The sequence below is a fragment of the Pseudophryne corroboree genome, chromosome 12, assembly GCF_028390025.1.
Source record: "Pseudophryne corroboree isolate aPseCor3 chromosome 12, aPseCor3.hap2, whole genome shotgun sequence".
NCBI classification, from domain to species: domain Eukaryota; kingdom Metazoa; phylum Chordata; class Amphibia; order Anura; family Myobatrachidae; genus Pseudophryne; species Pseudophryne corroboree.
The window spans coordinates 160,490,217-160,510,312 of record NC_086455.1 but is presented as its reverse complement, the minus strand read 5'-3'; the positions used below and the strand labels follow the sequence as shown (position 1 = coordinate 160,510,312).

The following is a 20,096-nucleotide window of genomic DNA, read 5'->3' as shown; positions in this document are numbered from 1 at the left end:
AGAGAGGACAGTGCAGTCTGTCCCTGTGTTAGTAAGAGACGCAGAGCAGTGTTACTGTGTGTGTGAGAGGGCAGTGCAGTCTGTCCCTGTGTTAGTAAGAGAGGCAGAGCAGTGTTACACTGTGTGTGTGTGTGTGTGTGTGTGTGTGAGAGAGGGCAGTCCAGTCTGTCCCTGTGTTAGTAAGAGATGCAGAGCAGTGTTGCTGTGTGGGTGAGAGGGCAGTGCAGTCTGTCCCTGTGTTAGTAAGAGAGGCAGAGCAGTGTTACTGTGTGTATGAGTGAGAGGGCAGTGCAGTCTGTCCCTGTGTTAGTAAGAGATGCAGAGCAGTGTTGCTGTGTGGGTGAGAGGGCAGTGGAGTCTGTCCCTGTGTTAGTAAGAGAGGCAGAGCAGTGTTACTGTGTGTGAGAGAGCAGTGCAGTATGTCCCTGTGTTAGTGAGCGATGCAGAGCAGTGTTACTGTGTGTGTGTGTGTGTTTGTGTGTGTGAGTGAGAGGGCAGTACAATCTGTCCTTGTGTTCGGAAGAGATGCAGAGTAGTGTTACAGTGTATGAGAGGGCAGTGCAGTCTGTCCCTGTGTTAGTGAGAGATGCAGAGCAGTGTTACTGTGTATGTATGAGAGCAGTGCAGTCTATTCCTGTGTTAGTAAGAGACGCAGAGCAGTGTTATTGTGTGTGTGAGAGGACAGTCCAGTCTGTCCCTGTGTTAGTAAGAGACGCAGAGCAGTGTTATTGTGTGTGTGTGAGAGGACAGTCCAGTCTATCCCTGTGTTAGTAAGAAATACAGAGCAGTGTTACTGTGTGTGAGAGGGCAGTGCAGTCTGTCCCTGTGTTAGTAAGAGACGCAGAGCAGTGTTACTGTGTGTGTGAGAGGACAGTCCAGTCTATCCCTGTGTTAGTAAGAGACGCAGAGCAGTGTTACTGTGTGTGTGAGGACAGTCCAGTCTATCCCTGTGTTAGTAAGAAATACAGAGCAGTGTTACTGTGTGTGAGAGGGCAGTGCAGTCTGTCCCTGTGTTAGTAAGAGACGCAGAGCAGTGTTACTGTGTGTGAGAGGGCAGTGCAGTCTGTCCCTGTGTTAGTGAGAGAGGACAGTGCAGTCTGTCCCTGTGTTAGTAAGAGACGCAGAGCAGTGTTACTGTGTGTGTGAGAGGGCAGTGCAGTCTGTCCCTGTGTTAGTAAGAGAGGCAGAGCAGTGTTACACTGTGTGTGTGTGTGTGTGAGAGAGGGCAGTCCAGTCTGTCCCTGTGTTAGTAAGAGATGCAGAGCAGTGTTGCTGTGTGGGTGAGAGGGCAGTGCAGTCTGTCCCTGTGTTAGTAAGAGAGGCAGAGCAGTGTTACAGTGTGTGTATGAGTGAGAGGGCAGTGCAGTCTGTCCCTGTGTTAGTAAGAGAGACAGAGCAGTGTTACTGTGTGTGAGAGGGCAGTGCAGTCTGTCCCTGTGTTAGTAAGAGAGGCAGAGCAGTGTTACTGTGTGTGAGAGGGCAGTGCAGTCTGTCCCTGTGTTAGTAAGAGATGCAGAGCAGTGTTGCTGTGTGGGTGAGAGGGCAGTGCAGTCTGTCCCTGTGTTAGTAAGAGAGGCAGAGCAGTGTTACTGTGTGTGAGAGAGCAGTGCAGTATGTCCCTGTGTTAGTGAGCGATGCAGAGCAGTGTTACTGTGTGAGTGAGAGGGCAGTACAATCTGTCCTTGTGTTCGGAAGAGATGCAGAGTAGTGTTACAGTGTATGAGAGGGCAGTGCAGTCTGTCCCTGTGTTAGTGAGAGATGCAGAGCAGTGTTACTGTGTATTTATGAGAGCAGTGCAGTCTATTCCTGTGTTAGTAAGAGACGCAGAGCAGTGTTATTGTGTGTGTGAGAGGACAGTCCAGTCTGTCCCTGTGTTAGTAAGAGACGCAGAGCAGTGTTACTGTGTGTGTGTGTGGGCAGTGCAGTCTGTCCCTGTGTTAGTAAGAGACGCAGAGCAGTGTTACTGTGTATGTATGAGAGCAGTGCAGTCTATTCCTGTGTTAGTAAGAGACTCAGAGCAGTGTTATTGTGTGTGTGAGAGGACAGTCCAGTCTGTCCCTGTGTTAGTAAGAGACGCAGAGCAGTGTTATTGTGTGTGTGAGAGGGCAGTGCAGTCTGTACCTGTGTTAGTAAGAGACGCAGAGCAGTGTTACTGTGTGTGTGTGTGTGTGTGTGTGTGTGTGTGTGTGTGTGGGCAGTGCAGTCTGTCCCTGTGTTAGTAAGAGACGCAGAGCAGTGTTACTGTGTATGTATGAGAGCAGTGCAGTCTATTCCTGTGTTAGTAAGAGACGCAGAGCAGTGTTATTGTGTGTGTGAGAGGACAGTCCAGTCTGTCCCTGTGTTAGTAAGAGACGCAGAGCAGTGTTATTGTGTGTGTGTGAGGACAGTCCAGTCTGTCCCTGTGTTAGTAAGAGACGCAGAGCAGTGTTATTGTGTGTGTGAGAGGGCAGTGCAGTCTGTACCTGGTTAGTAAGAGACGCAGAGCAGTGTTACTGTGTGTGTGTGTGTGTGTGTGGGCAGTGCAGTCTGTCCCTGTGTTAGTAAGAGACGCAGAGCAGTGTTACTGTGTATGTATGAGAGCAGTGCAGTCTATTCCTGTGTTAGTAAGAGACGCAGAGCAGTGTTATTGTGTGTGTGAGAGGACAGTCCAGTCTGTCCCTGTGTTAGTAAGAGACGCAGAGCAGTGTTATTGTGTGTGTGAGATTTCAGTCCAGTCTGTCCCTGTGTTAGTAAGAGACGCAGAGCAGTGTTATTGTGTGTGTGAGAGGACAGTCCAGTCTGTCCCTGTGTTAGCAAGAGACGCAGAGCAGTGTTATTGTGTGTGAGAGAGGGCAGTGCAGTCTGTACCTGGTTAGTAAGAGACGCAGAGCAGTGTTACTGTGTGTGTGTGTGTGTGTGTGTGTGAGAGGGCAGTGCAGTCTGTCCCTGTGTTAGTAAGAGACGCAGAGCAGTGTTACTGTGTATGTATGAGAGCAGTGCAGTCTATTCCTGTGTTAGTAAGAGACGCAGAGCAGTGTTATTGTGTGTGTGAGAGGACAGTCCAGTCTGTCCCTGTGTTAGTAAGAGACGCAGAGCAGTTATTGTGTGTGTGAGAGAGGACAGTCCAGTCTGTCTCTGTGTTAGCAAGAGACGCAGAGCAGTGTTACTGTGTGTGTGAGTGTGAGAGAGGGCAGTCCAGTCTGTCCCTGTGTTAGTGAGAGATGCAGAGCAGTGTTACTGTGTGTGTGTGTGAGTGAGAGGGCAGTCCAGTCTATCCCTGTGTTAGTAAGAAATACAGAGCAGTGTTATTGTGTGTGTGTGTGAGAAGACAGTCCAGTCTGTCCCTGTGTTAGTAAGAGACGCAGAGCAGTGTTATTGTGTGTGTGAGGACAGTCCAGTCTGTCTCTGTGTTAGCAAGAGACGCAGAGCAGTGTTATTGTGTGTGTGAGAGGGCAGTGCAGTCTGTCCCTGTGTTAGCAAGAGACGCAGAGCAGTGTTACTGTGTGTGTGTGGGCAGTGCAGTCTGTCCCTGTGTTAGTAAGAGACGCAGAGCAGTGTTACTGTGTATGTATGAGAGCAGTGCAGTCTATTCCTGTGTTAGTAAGAGACGCAGAGCAGTGTTATTGTGTGTGTGAGAGGACAGTCCAGTCTGTCCCTGTGTTAGTAAGAGACGCAGAGCAGTGTTATTGTGTGTGTGAGAGGACAGTCCAGTCTGTCTCTGTGTTAGCAAGAGACGCAGAGCAGTGTTACTGTGTGTGTGAGTGTGAGAGAGGGCAGTCCAGTCTGTCCCTGTGTTAGTGAGAGATGCAGAGCAGTGTTACTGTGTGTGTGTGTGTGTGAGTGAGAGGGCAGTCCAGTCTATCCCTGTGTTAGTAAGAAATACAGAGCAGTGTTATTGTGTGTGTGAGGACAGTCCAGTCTGTCCCTGTGTTAGTAAGAGACGCAGAGCAGTGTTATTGTGTGTGTGAGGACAGTCCAGTCTGTCTCTGTGTTAGCAAGAGACGCAGAGCAGTGTTATTGTGTGTGTGAGAGGGCAGTGCAGTCTGTACCTGTGTTAGTAAGAGAGGCAGAGCAGTGTTACAGTGTGTGTATGAGTGAGAGGGCAGTGCAGTCTGTCCCTGTGTTAGTAAGAGAGGCAGAGCAGTGTTACTGTGTGTGAGAGGGCAGTGCAGTCTGTCCCTGTGTTGGTAAAAGATGCAGAGCAGTGTTAGTGTGTGTGTGTGTGTGTGTGGTGAGTGCAGTTTCTTTGAAATTTTTTTTTTTTTAGTCCTATATTTTTCAATTACAGGTTTTGGAATTTAAAAGCAAGTTTAGAATTTTTAACAGTTCTGACAGATTCACAAATATTGAAGTCCCTGATTGAGAATTTTTATTGACAGTGGCCTCAGTTATCCATTTTCCCTGTTAGTTCCTCCACTGACTGTGTGTAGTTCTACCACCTGGCATATGCTCTCTCCACCCTGGTTTACTCTCTCCTGTGTATCTCCCTTTCCTGTCTTTCTCCATTCCTGTCTCTGTCTTGTGTCTACGGTCTCTCCCTTGTGTGTGTGTGTGTGTGTGTGTCTCTCTCTCTCTCTCTCTCTCTCTCTCTCTCTCTCTCTCTCTCTCATAGACTAGCTTGTTACATACATGTATTGTATCCAAATCATGATACTCCCGCATTATACAACCCCAGTGGTTCCTGGAGTAACATCACCAATGAATTAGCCCTGACCTTTATCACACCCTGGGTTTATTCACGGATTTCAGCTGGTGATACTGTGACCGTATTAAAGAGAAAAGACACAGGTCTAGGCGCTAAGGAATATTCTTTATAAAATAACTATATAAATGAGGGATGTACGCATACAATGAAAGGAGCAACAGAATTACATATACTAATAAAGCAGTGATGATAAAGTCCTAGTACGATCATTGCAGTAATATTTAGATTCTTCTTCAGTCAATGGGGGTTAGATCTACATAGCAACCAATCAGATTCTAGCTATTCTAGATGGTGCTACATAAATGAAAAGTAGAATGTGATTGGTTGCTACAGGCAATATCTTCATTTCTAAAAACCTGCATTTTAGTAAATATACACCTAGTTCTCTCCCATAGTGAGCACCTCGGCCTTCAGGGGCTCTCCTGTATTAAGAACATCGGTCTCCTGGTTCTCTCCCATAGTGACAACCTCAGGGGCCCTACACATTTGACGATGCGCCGCCGAGGTGCCCGACGGCCGAAACGGCCGACGAGCGACCCGGCGGCGGGGGGGCAGTGACGGGGGAGTGAAGTTTCTTCACTCCCCCTGTCACGCGGCTGCATTGAAGTGCAGGCAAATATGGACGAGATCGTCCATATTGGCCTGCATGCACAGCCGACGGGAGACCAGCGATGAACGAGCGTGGGGCCGCGCATCGTTCATCGCTGGAGTCTCCACACTGAAAGATATGAACGAGTTCTCGTTCATCTCGTTCATTTATGAACGAGATCGTTCATATCTTTCAGAAAATCGGCCAGTGTGTAGGGCCTATTAGTCTCTAGACTCTCTGCCATAGTGAGAACCTCAGTCTCCGGGTTATCTCCCATATTGAGCACATCGGTCACCTGGTTCTCTCCCGTAGCAAATACCTCGGCCTCCGGGCTCTCTCCCGTAGCGAGGACCTCGGCCTCCGGGCTCTCTCCCGTAGCGAGAACCTCGGTCCCCGGGCTCTCTCCCGTAGCGAGAACCTCGGTCCCCGGGCTCTCTCCCGTAGCCAGAACCTCGGTCCCCGGGCTCTCTCCCGTAGCCAGAACCTCGGTCCCCGGGCTCTCTCCCGTAGCCAGAACCTCGGTCCCCGGGCTCTCTCCCGTAGCCAGAACCTCGGTCCCCGGGCTCTCTCCCGTAGCGAGAACCTCGGTCCCCGGGCTCTCTCCCGTAGCGAGAACCTCGGTCCCCGGGCTCTCTCCCATACTCAAAAGATCAAACTAAATGGTTTCACTAAATGAAAAGATGAATAAATTGGACTATAACACTCAACAAAAAGGGTCTTTGAAGCATTCTGACTATAAATGGGTTGCAGGTGTCACAGTGATTCGGTGTCCTCATCCCAGCCGTTATCCATCAGATCCTGGTCCGTATTTCCCTGCGTCCTCCCGGTTGACTGCAGCCTGCGTGTGACCTGGGATCCTGTGTTTTTACTTGCACCGCCCTAGGACATAGAGGAAAATGTGTACCAGAAGGTGCTGCGGCAGAGGAACAGGATGGTACTGTATATCAAATCTGCCCATTTACCTTTGTGACACGTTCAAAGAGGTACGGTCTCACTGCCACCTGCCTCTTCATCTGCTGCAGCTCCTCCTTATACTCCTGGGATCTCTTACGCTCAGACTGCCTATAAGACCCGTGCCAGTTACAATGACATTTCTGTCCACATTCACAGGTAAATATTCACTCTCCATGGAAAGCGATGATCTATGTTTCAGGTATTACGGGGCGGAATCTGCCACTATCATTAGTTCTTTATAAAACTGTTTAGGAAACATCTGCAATCACCTAGCATAAGGTACAAGAGATGTAATGAATCAAGCATTTACAAAACAAAGTACAAAGCCGTGAAGAGCTTATTAATCAATATAGGCCCAAGGTTCCCTAACTCCGTCCTCAAGGCACCCAAACACTCCAGGTTTTAAGGATATCCATGCTTGACCACAGGTGACTTAAATAGTACCTCAATTTGATTTACCTGTTCAATCATGGACATCTTTAAATCCAGAGCTGTTCAGGTGCCTTGAGGACCGAGTTTAGGAACCCCTGATATAGGTACATATACTGGATGCTGCAACATTACTGTAAATATAATATCAACGATTTGTGTGACACAGTAATTTACCCTTCAGTGGTATCTGACTATAGCCTACCATGAGAAAGAGGTCACTTAGGGAGATATACAAGTGATATCACCCCTCCTCCCCCCCCCCCCCCCCCCCATATCACACCCCCCCCCTGCGGCTGCGGAGATAAGCAGCCACCGGGAAATTGTAACAGAAGTCGCCCTTGCCTTCAGTGTGTACAGCGGCAGCTGCAGCAAGGAGCAGCTGCCGGGAAAATGTAAGTTTGCTATGGTTGTGATGTTCCGATCTTTATGGTTCGATAACTCGGCCATCAATGTTTGAACCACTGTTTCCAAAATATTTTTATTTTTTTGTAAAAAAATGTTTGGATATGTTTTATACAGATGTTCTTAACCTAATTTAATCATAAAAACCCTGACAATTTCTGAGCAGTTTTGGAAGTCAGTTAAGTGGTTAAAGACATCCACAGCTGTTGGGGGAGATCAGTACGAAATCCTGCCGGACGGGATCCCGGCAGTTGGAATACCGACACCAGGATCCCAACTGGCACAATCCCGACAGGGGGGCGAGCGCAACACAGCCCCTTGCGGGCTAGCTGCGCTCGCCACGCTGCAGGCACGGTGCCTCGCTACGCTCGGCACACTAATTTATTCTCCCTCTATGGGTGTCGTGGACATCCACAGAGGGAGAATATGTCAGGATTGTACCGGTCGGGATCCCGGTGTCAGTATTTCGACCGCCAGGATTCCGTCCGGCAGGATCTTGACCACATCCCGTTGGGGGTACTTGGGGACTAGAGTTGCGTAATGTGTAAAATGGGGACACTTGCCTGCAGTAATGTGTAAAATGGGGACTCTTGCCTGCAGTAATGTGTAAAATGGGGACTCTTGCCTGCAGTAATGTGTAAAATGGGGACTCTTGCCTGCCGCAATGTGTAAAATGGGGACACGTGCCTGCAGTAATGTGTAAAATAGGGACTCTTGCCTGCCGCAATGTGTAAAATGGGGACACGTGCCTGCCGTACTGTGTAAAATGGGGACACGTGCCTGCCGTACTGTGTAAAATGGGGACTCTTGCCTGCCGCAATGTGTAAAATGGGGACACGTGCCTGCAGTAATGTGTAAAATGGGGACTCTTGACTGCCGCAATGTGTAAAATGGGGACTCTTGACTACAGTAATGTGTAAAATGGGGACACGTGCCTGCCGTAATGTGTAAAATGGGGACACGTGCCTGCAGTAATGTGTAAAATGGGGACTCTTGACTGCCGCAATGTGTAAAATGGGGACACGTGCCTGCCGTACTGTGTAAAATGGGGACTCTTGCCTGGCGCAATGTGTAAAATGGGGACACGTGCCTGCCGTACTGTATAAAATGGGGACTCTTGCCTGCGTAATGTGTAAAATGGGGACACTTGCCTGCAGTAATGTGTAAAATGGGGACACTTGCCTGCAGTAATGTGTAAAATGGGGACACGTGCCTGCCGCAATGTGTAAAATGGGGACACGTGCCTGCAGTAATGTGTAAAATAGGGACTCTTGCCTGCCGCAATGTGTAAAATGGGGACACGTGCCTGCCGTACTGTGTAAAATGGGGACACGTGCCTGCCGTACTGTGTAAAATGGGGACTCTTGCCTGCCGCAATGTGTAAAATGGGGACACGTGCCTGCAGTAATGTGTAAAATAGGGACTCTTGCCTGCCGCAATGTGTAAAATGGGGACACGTGCCTGCCGTACTGTGTAAAATGGGGACACGTGCCTGCCGTACTGTGTAAAATGGGGACTCTTGCCTGCCGCAATGTGTAAAATGGGGACACGTGCCTGCAGTAATGTGTAAAATGGGGACTCTTGACTGCCGCAATGTGTAAAATGGGGACTCTTGACTACAGTAATGTGTAAAATGGGGACACGTGCCTGCCGTAATGTGTAAAATGGGGACACGTGCCTGCAGTAATGTGTAAAATGGGGACTCTTGACTGCCGCAATGTGTAAAATGGGGACACGTGCCTGCCGTACTGTGTAAAATGGGGACTCTTGCCTGGCGCAATGTGTAAAATGGGGACACGTGCCTGCCGTACTGTATAAAATGGGGACTCTTGCCTGCGTAATGTGTAAAATGGGGACACTTGCCTGCAGTAATGTGTAAAATGGGGACACGTGCCTGCCGCAATGTGTAAAATGGGGACTCTTGACTGCCGCAATGTGTAAAATGGGGACTCTTGACTGCCGCAATGTGTAAAATGGGGACTCTTGCCTGCCGTAATGTGTAAAATGGGGACTTTTTTATTTTTTATTTTTTTCCCTGTGGAGGCCGTGATGATGAGATCAGTTGAGAACACTCCCATATTCATTGGGCCACACCTATTTTAATGAGGCCACAGCCCTTGCAGGGAGCGCTTTTTCATTTTATATCTATTGGGGGGGGGGGGGCGCATTTTGAAATCTCGCACTGGGAGCCAAATTGGCTAGAAACAGCCCTGGGTATTGTGCGGTACATGTATGTCCTGTGTATTATCGTTAATCTGCAGTACCATTCTTAACTGCCTGTATTTACCTCTTTTATTAATAAATCTAACGGTATTAGGGACAGGCGGTAGACGCAAGCTTCCCAGTCAGCGCTAACTTGGTTTCAGAACCATTTGGGGGGATACCACTAATGCAAAATAACTACAGGGTGCCCCAGTATTATGATATATACATTAATATATTTTATACTCCTGTATTTGGCTATGAAACCTATTTGAGACTGATATTCTTAGTGTGTGTGTACGTAGCTCATTCAGGATATTATATGTTTAATTGTTGTTTTTTATATTACATTACTCCCAGATTTATATTTTGATTACTGACAGTGTTTTGGAACCCTTTAGATCTGCCAACAACAACGGGAGAGGCTGTATGGCCGTGCAAGGGGGTTGGGAACGAAATGCCGGCTGCTGGAATGCCGACGGTCAGGAGACAGACAACGCCATTCCGACAGTTGAAATCCCGACATAGGGTGTTAAGGGGTCTAAACCTCCCTCTACCCTACCCTAGCCCTCCCTTTTCGGTGCCTAACCCTAAACCCTCCCACGTGTGATAACTGAAACCTAAACCCCCTTCTCGCCCCACTAAACCTAACCATTTCCCCGTGCGGCCTAAACCTGGTGGTGCTTAACCCTAACCACCCCTCTCTCACCCCCTAAACCTAACCATCTCCCCGTGTGGCCTAAACCTAAGCCCCCCTGGTGGTGCTTAACCCTAACCACCCCCCTCTCGCCCCATAAACCTAACCATCTCCTTGTGCAGGCTAAACCTAAGCCCCCCTGGAGGTGCTTAACCCTAACCACCCCCCTCTCGCCCCATAAACCTAACCATCTCCCTGTGCAGGCTAAACCTAAGCCCCCCTGGAGGTGCTTAACCCTAACCACCCCCCTCTCGCCCCATAAACCTAACCATCTCCCTGTGCAGGCTAAACCTAAGCCCCCCTGGAGGTGCTTACCCTAACCATCCCCCTCCCGCACCCTAACCCTATGTCCCCCGGGGTGGCCTAAACCTAAACCCCCATCCTCAGCGTAGTACTTACCTGGGCTGCTGTGTTGACAATCTGGATTCCCTACAGTCGGGGATTCCGATGTCGGTATTCTGTACTCTTTCGGGATTACAGAATCTGTATTCCATTGTATGTCGGGATTCCAGCGCCAGTATCTTGTGCGCCGGCACCCCGACCGTCAGGATGGTAACCGCATCCCATGCAAGGCACTTTACCTTACCCCCTTCTACCAATTCCCATAGGCTTCTGCTAGTTATCCAGTTATGCATGAGAAACCTACACCAGCTCCTTCTCTGGTTCTGAAGGCTGTACTCCTTATAAAGATAATAGCGAAACGCGTGTGTAGGCCTCATACCGTGTTTTTGCTGCAAATGCTTGGTATTTTGGGGGAGGAAGTACCTCATTAGGTGACTGGTGTATCATTTACACTTTCTCTCTGGGGTAAAGCACCAAATGCCACCTGAATTGGGCTCCAGAAGGTTTGGACAGATGGTAGCTCTATCAGCTCCGCTGCAGAACTTCTATTTCTGTGACTCCCCAGTAGCAGCGAACCTGTTCAGAGCTACTGGAAGAGCCGCTGGGGAAAGTGTCACCTACCTATTCTGTCTCAGCTTCTCCTTATTGGCTTCTGCGAGCGGAGTATGTTGGTCTAGTGCCTTTGCTCGTCTGGAGAGAGATTTCTGCATTCTGAGGCATTTCTGTCTGTGCTTGAGCAGCCACTTCTCTTGTTCTGTGTTCTCATTGTCCCGCTCCTCTAGTGACGTCCTACAAGAGAGGCAACGTCATCAATAGTAATCAATCCAATACCTAACAAACACGTTAATGAGGATTTTCTGCCTGTGACAGATCCCTATATTTTAAGAGCAGTCTATAAAGAAAATTACATGAAATATTTTTCGGATTTGATGTAATGAGACCCCCAATCTGCAATGTGTATAACATTATCTTACTACAATAATATGTGGCACATAAAACTTTTACTGGGTCACTGCTGTTTTCACTGTGACATCCTCCCCCCTCATTCGCCTCTCTCTGCCATCACATGATATGATGAGAGCCTGTGAGCCTCTGTCTGGCATCCATATTTGTTTTCCAGCCAGAAAGACTTAGAAAAGGAGATACAAACTTCTAAGTGATAGCTACGTAAAAATGACTATTAAATGCAAGTTTAAAGGGTACTTGTTAACTTGTTTTTTACAAAAAAGATCTAAATTATATTTACGCTTTCAACGCAATAGTTACTCTTACTTTGTCTGCACCAGAAACAAATTCTATGCACTAGGTATTGATCAGGCCATACCTGATGGCAACGTCCCTCCTCTTGGTGGTGTCTGTAATGTACACAGGAAGGGTATTCGGTGACAAGCTGGAGAGATAGCTGGAATATCTCATAGGCTGCGAGTCCTGAAGAACATCCTGCAGACACAGAGTGATACGTTCCGTAATTTCCACAGAGAGAGCAATGAAACACCTAGAGTAAATCCTACAAACAGCTCCATCTAACATATCACCAGCAGCATAGACCAGTGGTCAGGGAACAGGGGTAAATTACCCCAAATGGGGTAAAAATGAAATTCCTGGGGGTAATGGACGGTCGCGCTGCCGAGGCACAGCGCCGTCCAGCACTGGCTGGCTCGCGATGTGATGTGCTGACGTCACACCGCGCTCTCTCCTGCCTGCGCTGTGCTGTGTTCCTGGCCGCGGTGTGACGTGCTGACGGCACACTGTGCTCCCTCATGCCCACCCATTCTGCGCTGTCCTGTCCTCGCGCCCGCTGCCCACCATCCCACACACAGAATCTGAGCAGTGTTCTGTGGCTGACCGTTGACGGAGTTCTGCAGGATCAGACAGTGGCCACATAACAGTGGGAAATTCCCACTGACATTACTGAGGGGAGGATGTGACCATTTGTCTCCTAAAAGCCGTGTCCCCCCCCCCCCCCCTTCCCTTCCCCCCTCCTCCATCTCTCTTACATTCATTCTGGTGTTTTGGGAAGAAAGTGTTAATTAACCCATTCATTGCCAAAAAATAAATTACCGAAAATAATTATATATATATATATATATATATATATATAATCACAGTGCACTAATTGGGGTTTCCGGTCACTTTACGAAGAAAACGACACCAAAAATTATTTAAAAACTCACGTCGACCTATTGCCCGTGTCGACCTATTTCCGGTGTCGACATAAGTGATGTCGACCCTGAGTCCCAGACCCCATCTACGCCCCCTGTTGTATGGTTGTAGAAGGACCAGATGCCCTCTCACCTGCTTGTCCTCTGTCCGGCTGTGTCTCTTCCTGTCCCTCAGGCGGGATGTCCGCAGAAGGAAGGGTTTGGTCACTGTAGGTTCGCTGACCTGCTGATTCTTCAGAGAGAGTTTCTGGAAGCTTCTGTACAGTGCCTGGAAGTCCGGCACAGACGGGTTTGTGCGAGGCTGGAAAGTCAGGTTCTGATCTAAGTAACCCAGATGCCGCTGTTTGGTTGTCAGGCTGGTTCTGGAATGTGGGTCCCTGATGTGGCGGCTGTTGGCTATAGGCGCTGAGCAGCTCTGCAGCAGATCCTTAGCTCTTATCTGACTGTTGATCTTTCTTAGGAGCTCAGCTTCTGTGAAGAGAACAATGGGATAAGACCGGTGAATGCCAGCTACACAGATACAAGAATCTGAGCAGCGTACTGTATCACATGTAGACCAGTGCCCGCCTCCCTCTACAGTAGCCAATCACAGGGCCAGGCTCTGTGTCACGCCAATCACTGGAGGAGCACAGTGCCCGTCTCACCTCTCAGCTTGTCACTGACGGTGGGGTCCAGAACAGATTTGGGGATAGTTTTCCCGCTGCTTTGCTTCGTCTGTGTTGGGGCTGTCACTGGCCGCTCTGCTCGTCGTCTTCTCTCTTCCGATAAGAAGCGGAATGGCTGCTGCGTTGACACCAGCAGCTCTGCGCGTTTCTGGATTCCAGATTTCCTCTTTTCTTCATACTGCTCCACGATCTCATCGTAGAGAGGCAGGAAGACGTGGGCCGGCACGGGCTGGGCACGGAACTTCTTTAAGCATTCAGCATCGTCCTCATCCCGAGCGTCTGCTGGATCGGCCCATGCTGTAGACTTCTTCTCTCGTTTCTCTGCTTCCCGGACAGTCATATGGAAAGGCTGGGGCACAGTGAATTCAGGGGCTCTCTTGGTGGTCTTAGGCGTTGTGTTTGTGGCTGGACTGTAAGAAATATGAGAAATCAGCTCGCTGACACAGTGCACGCTAATTATTACATTGTACAGAACATTACAGGCGGGCAGCAGAGCGGGGCGTAATAACTCCCCAAATCGCAGCCTATAAAAGCTGCAATGGCGTGCATTTGCAATAGTGCAACTAGCACCTGATACGGGCAAGTCTGCACCAGCAGTATACGTACCAGCTTTGTGCCCGGTATATGTCACATTTGGGACCCATTTGTTTTGCTGGCACAATATGCAATCTCTGTTAGGCTTAAATAAACTCCTTTGTGGAGCAACAACTTAGGTTCCAGGGTCCATAACAACTGGCACTTGTAGTTGGAAAATACCCTGGCACCCACCGCCCAAAGAGCATAGGGCTAGCTTGCCGTTCCCAGCCACGGTGCTGCTGGTATTACCCCAGAGTCTTCCTCTTATAGGGTCACTGCAGCGGTGCCTGCAAGCAGAACTCAAAGTCTGCCCAGAGGAAGGCGGGGTTATGTAAATCGGAGACCCTACCAGTGACTCCAATTGGCTGATGAACTCTCTTCTGCGCTGACCTGTCACTCATTTCACTTTCTCTGAACTCCTTGCAGTCTCGTTGCTTGTACTCGTTTTGTCCACAGTGAAGCAGGACGTGACGGTATACGTACATCATGTATAAAAAGATGGATATATATATATATATATATATATATATATATATATATATACACGAGAGAGGTAGGTAGATATGAGATAGATAGATAAATATGAGGTAGATAGAAATAAAATAGATTTGAGGGTGATACTTTTCCTTTTTTTTGTTTTGTTTATTACATTTGTGAGGGTTTCTGGAGACCCCTCTGTAGGAAACAGCAGCCTGACGCACAGTTAGCGCCTGACTTGTTGTGTTTGGCATTAGAAAGGCAGAAGCATGGGAACTATTGTACAATTAATTATAGGGTGAAATTTACTAACACATAATCATTTGTTGCCCTCTAGTGGTAAATGATAACACTACACTTACCTGTACAGTGGTGAAGGCTGGCCCTTAAAACAAATGAAAAAAACCCAACATCAACATGAAGGAAACATTGTTTTTGCATTTGTTTTATTTTCAACCAATTAGCTCTCAGATTATTCAAATATCCTATTTACGTCTCTATAATTTATTTTAAAGTTAAAACATATGCCGTTCCTTACAGGCTGTAAGAAAGTGATAATACCATCTATATTTACACCAATTTTCATCACTTATTGTATTGCCGAGATGTCAAGAATAACTCCTTATCATAAATCAATCCCATTGTAAGCAGGGAAACCTCTGACTACAACCTGGATCCACAACTTGGTAGATTCATACAAAATGCGAAGGAAACAGACCGTGCCTATCTGCTGTTAGCAGTCAGAGCCATCAAAGGCCTAATTGGAGATTGATTCATGCAGACATTGTTGTTTGCAGGTTCCACAGATAAAGAATAGGACTTTGAAGAGGAATGTGTAACTGTTTACCACTACCGTGCTGCCGCAAGGCCCAGTCTGCCTGATGAAGGCTCATCAAGTGGTGCCCATTCCACTGCTGTCTAGAACAGTGAGCTTTGTCTAATGTCTATGAGCCAGCTAAAGACAAGCAAGAGTTCTCGCCTCCAAAATGGGCGATGGTGCAGACATCCACCAGCGAGCTGCTGAGCCGTCTCGGGAAGTTCATCTGTGGGAGGTGTAACAAGCTGAATCATCTGTCATATATTGTTCTATGCTGATGAGTATAGACCAGGCTCTCATTGGATGCTGGCAGGATGTAGGGTTCATTCCCCCGGCCAATGTAGTCTCTCTCTAGATGCTCTGCCGAGAGGACATTCCATCAGAGCTGGACAATGAGCTGGAACTACAGGCATCTCTGTCAACATGACTGGACCTGGCATAAACATACATGGGCAGTGAGACCTCCTACCCACTGAGGCTTTTACTAGTAAAAGCTGATGTTATATAAAGAAGAGGTTGTCACACATCTGGGTTCCAGGAACCGTTACCTGACCGAGTGGAGCTGTGTCACCACTATTGGTGCTCCTTCTGGCCGCCGGAGACATCCCTGAGCTTCATGCTTGCCAACCAGCTGGATGGCTGCCAACCATCCTGGAGTCATCTCCTGCGCTTTCTGAGTATAGATGATGCCATCTTGGCTGATATCACCTGACTGACTTACTAACTACCAACCAGGGTCCATTGCCTGCACACATGACCAGCTCAGCCTATCTGGGACAAGGATGCCCTATTTAAACTAGCTCTGGCAGTGAACTTATTGCCAGAACTACTACTCTCTAGAGACATTCTTACTGGCTCCTGGCAGCGTACCTGGGCATATGTTCCAATTCTAGTTCATGTGTGTGCGTTGTCTCCTGCTATCTTATCAGCTTCAGGCTGTGCGGCAGCCACAACAAGCTCCACCATCGGCTCCAGGCCGTGCATCGTACACAGCAAACTCCACCATCAGATCCAGGCTGTACGCCAGACACAGCAAGGTCCTCTATCAGCCCCAGGGTGTGCACCACATACCACAAGCTCCACCGTTAGCTCCAGACTGTGCGCCACACACAGCAAGCTCCACTATCAGCGCCAGGCTGTGCGCATCACACAGCAAGCTCCACCATTAGCCCCAGACACAGCCAGCCCCACCGCCAGCTCCAGACTGTGCATCACACACCGCAAGCTCCACCATCAGCTCCAGGCTGTGCACCACAAACACAAAGGTCCACCGTCCGCTCCATACTGTGCACCACACACCGCAAGCTCCACCGTCAACTCCACTTGTGCGCCACACACCGCAAGCTCCACCGTCAACTCCACTTGTGCGCCACACACCGCAAGCTCCACCATCCACTCCAAGTCATATGTTGTACACCGCAAGCTTCACCATTAGATACAGGCTATTCATCTGTAGAGACAAGCCATTTGGGCTGCTTCTATGGTGGAGCCGAGTGTATGCTTCATATGATGGAAAAGGTTTAGTTCATTACAAAAATAAAGCATGAAAACCAGATATGGGGTATTTGTACTGTCCTGGCCTCAACCAAACTATGGAGAGATCCAAAAGACAAGACCCTATAACCATATATCCATGCAAAAAGGGGGCAGGACCATATGAGGGGTTTAATAGCCCCCTTCACGCATGGATCTGCTGCATCTGGACAAAACATCAATTCTAATACATTCCAGGCAGATAAAACAAGCTGGTGTATATGTATATATATATATATTTTATTTTTTTATTTTTTTTTGAGCCCCCATTCTCACATTTCTAGGTAAAAAAGCTGGTTCATCAAAGGCTTCCACCCTGTCCAATTCCTCCAAGGAGACAAAGCTTGCTACCCAGGTGATTTAATTTATCAATACAGAGTACACATTGGATAAGAACTTTGTTTGAGTCTCGTGAATTAGTGATGCCATAAAAAAAATATTATAAAGTAAGGGGGAGGGAGTATTTAGCACAACTGAAAATACCAAAGGAAGAAAAATTGTGCGAGGAAGAGCAAATGTGTTTTTCAACTGGTCAAATGCTTTCAAATTCCCATCCGCATATAACTGACCTCAACTTTAAAAGGGGCGGACTGGATGGGCCAAGAGGTCACATTCTACGTTTCTATGGAACTACAAATGCTTTGTTTTCCCAGGCTTCGGCGTCCTGCAACAAGCGCAAACAAGGAAGACGAACGTATGTGTTTATCGGATATTGAGACTTACTTGTGGAATCCCTTCAGATATTCAGTCCTGTGGCTATATACAGCACTACTGGGAGAAAAATGTTCTATAGCAGAATCCTTGTGTTCCAGGGCTGTCTGTGGACGATAAGCCTCATAAAGAGTGTTCAGTTCCTGCACGTAAATGCTGTTCCTGAGCTTTAGTGTCTGCAGCATGTCTTGTAATTCCTGCTTGCCATCATCTGCATCCAAATAGTCGTTCAACCTGGCGACTCTCGCGTGGGCAACTTCACTAGTGTCATCCTTCCAGGTCATTGCAGGTCTAGAAGGAGACATTATGTAAGTAACACACATATCAGTCAAAGACACAGATCACGTTTATCATAAGCCGGTTACGTACTGGTGCACGAGTGGGAGAGACTGAATCCAGGCGTGTGCACACTCAGTAAGACATGGGGGATGTTTGTACACCAGTAATATTGGTGTATACTGGACTGCACCACACTCAGCCAAGTGTTAGGGGCAACTGTTCTTCTAAAACATCCAAGACATGACTAGTTTAAAATGGACTGAATGTTATGTGAAGAGGTTTGAAAGACAACTGTGATATATGTGGAGTATGAGGATAGGTCTGTGATGAGGTTTGAGGTACATGTGGATGGTTTTAGGGATATGTGATGAGGCTTGTAGAACATGTGGATGGTCTGATGGGCATGTGATGAGGTTTGAGGTACATGTGGATGGTTTTAGGGATATGTGATGAGGCTTGTAGAACATGTGGATGGTCTGATGGGCATGTGATGAGGTTTGAGGTACATGTGGATGGTCTTAGGGATATGTGATGAGGTTTGTAGAACATAGGGGGTGGTCTGATGGGCAGGTGATGAGGTTTGAGGTACATGTGGATGGTCTTAGGGCAGACAATCCCAACCTCGGTCCACAAGGTACACTAACAGTGCAGGTTTTAGTTTTATCCATGCTTGAACACAGGTGACTTAATTAATACCTCAGTTATTTTGATTTAATCATCTGTGCTGCAGCCTGGATATTATTAACACCTGCACTGTGACTATTCCTTGAGGATTGAGGTTGGGAATGCCTGTCTTAGGAGCATGTGATGAGGTTTGTGGTACATGTGAATGGTCTGATGGGCATGTGATGAGGTTTGTGGTACATGTGGATGGTCTGATGGGCATGTGATGAGGTTTGAGGTACATGTGGATGGTCTGAGGGGCATGTGACGAAGTTTGAAGTACAAGGGGGTAGGTCGGACGGGCATGTGATGAGGTTTGAAGTACAAGGGAATAGGTTGGAGGGGCATGGGATGAGGTTTGAGGTACAAGGGCGTAGGTCGGAGGGGCATGTAATGATCTCTGGGCATCTGGGCGCATTATGTGGAAAGTATGATCGGAGGGCATGTTGGGCTATTTCGGAGCAAGTGAGGTGCATTTTGGGATGATGGGTATGGCTGGTGCTTACTTATTGCAATTAGGAGTAAGTTATGACAATCTGAAATGTGTCAGGCTGCCCTTTACCGCTGCAGAGAAATAACTCAATCTATGGGGTAATACGCAGTTATAGGCAAGACACACATTGACATAAACCATTATATTCATATATTCAGTGTAATTAGTGTACAGTCACCCCTGTGCCTCACACCTGCACTGACTATAGAGGGGAACAGCTCCCCTGATACCTATATACACTATACAATTAAGGGTTGATTCTATATCGGAGTGGGAGAAGGGACCTTCTGACGTACCTGGGGGAGGAGACACGTCACCAGGGGGAGGAGCTACGGCCGAACAGGGTACCCGAAAAGTACCCTCGCGGGCTCGCTTCACTCGCCACGCTTCGGGCTCAGTGGCGAGCGACGCTCCGCTTCGCTCGCCACCTAATTACTAAAGTTAATAGTTGGTGGCGTGGATAGGAGAGCAACTGTCCTGCTGGCCTAGCTCCTCCCTCTTGTCCCTTAGGCCACTTGGATCTAGCATCAACCACTTCTCCACTGGCTCACTTCTCCGCTCTTATCACTGCTTAGTAAATGTTCCCCTTAATGTATGGTTGATGCTAGATCCAAGTGGCCTAAGGGACAAGAGGGAGGAGCTAGGCCAGCAGGACAGTTGATCTAGCCTCTACCCATTCGGGTTGATGCTAGATCCAAGTGGCCTAAGGGACAAGAGGGAGGAGCTAGGCCAGCAGGACAGTTGCTCTCCTATCCACGCCACCAACTATTAACTTTAGTAATTAGGTGGCGAGCGAAGCGGAGCGTCGCTCGCCACTGAGCCCGAAGCGTGGCGAGTGAAGCGAGCCCGCGAGGGTACTTTTTGGGTACCCTGTTCGGCCGTAGCTCCTCCCCCTGGTGACGTGTCTCCTCCCCCAGGTACGTCAGAAGGTCCCTTCTCCCACTCCGATATAGAATCAACCCTTAATTGTATAGTGTATATAGGTATCAGGGGAGCTGTTCCCCTCTATAGTCAGTGCAGGTGTGAGGCACAGGGGTGACTGTACACTAATTACACTGAATATATGAATATAATGGTTTATGTCAATGTGTGTCTTGCCTATAACTGCGTATTACCTCTGATTGGTTGATGGGGCCACTTCTCCATTGGCTCACTTCTCCACTCTTATCACTGCTTAGTAAATGTCGCCTTAAGTGTAGTCAGTGACACCACACACATATATATAATATATAAATGGAGAGCAATCCACTTTCATACTGTGCCCCCCAGGTTACTCACCTGCCCCTGGGTCCAGATCCTCAGCACGGTTGCGCCCAATCCCTAGTGCAGCTGTTACCATACCAGACATCCCATTGGACGAGCGTCACCATGGAAACAACAAGCACAAACGCGCCCACAGGGAGGAGACTCGGGCCGCC

The 20,096-nt window shown here is 48.2% G+C and overlaps 1 protein-coding gene across 1 annotated transcript; it reads right to left on the bottom strand.

Moving 5' to 3' along the window:
• Window positions 1–4,770: 4,770 nt before the first annotated feature.
• Window positions 4,771–20,084, bottom strand: FAM161B (FAM161 centrosomal protein B). The gene is made up of 8 exons (XM_063948335.1): window positions 19,957–20,084; window positions 17,256–17,534; window positions 13,109–13,539; window positions 12,598–12,935; window positions 11,627–11,742; window positions 10,924–11,091; window positions 6,236–6,335; window positions 4,771–6,152 (listed from the first exon to the last, which is right to left on the bottom strand). The coding sequence occupies exons 2-8, from the start codon at window positions 17,525–17,527 to the stop codon at window positions 6,027–6,029; spliced, it is 1,551 nt and encodes a 516-aa protein (XP_063804405.1). The 5' UTR covers window positions 17,528–17,534; window positions 19,957–20,084; the 3' UTR covers window positions 4,771–6,026.
• Between the last annotated feature and the right edge of the window lie 12 nt (window positions 20,085–20,096).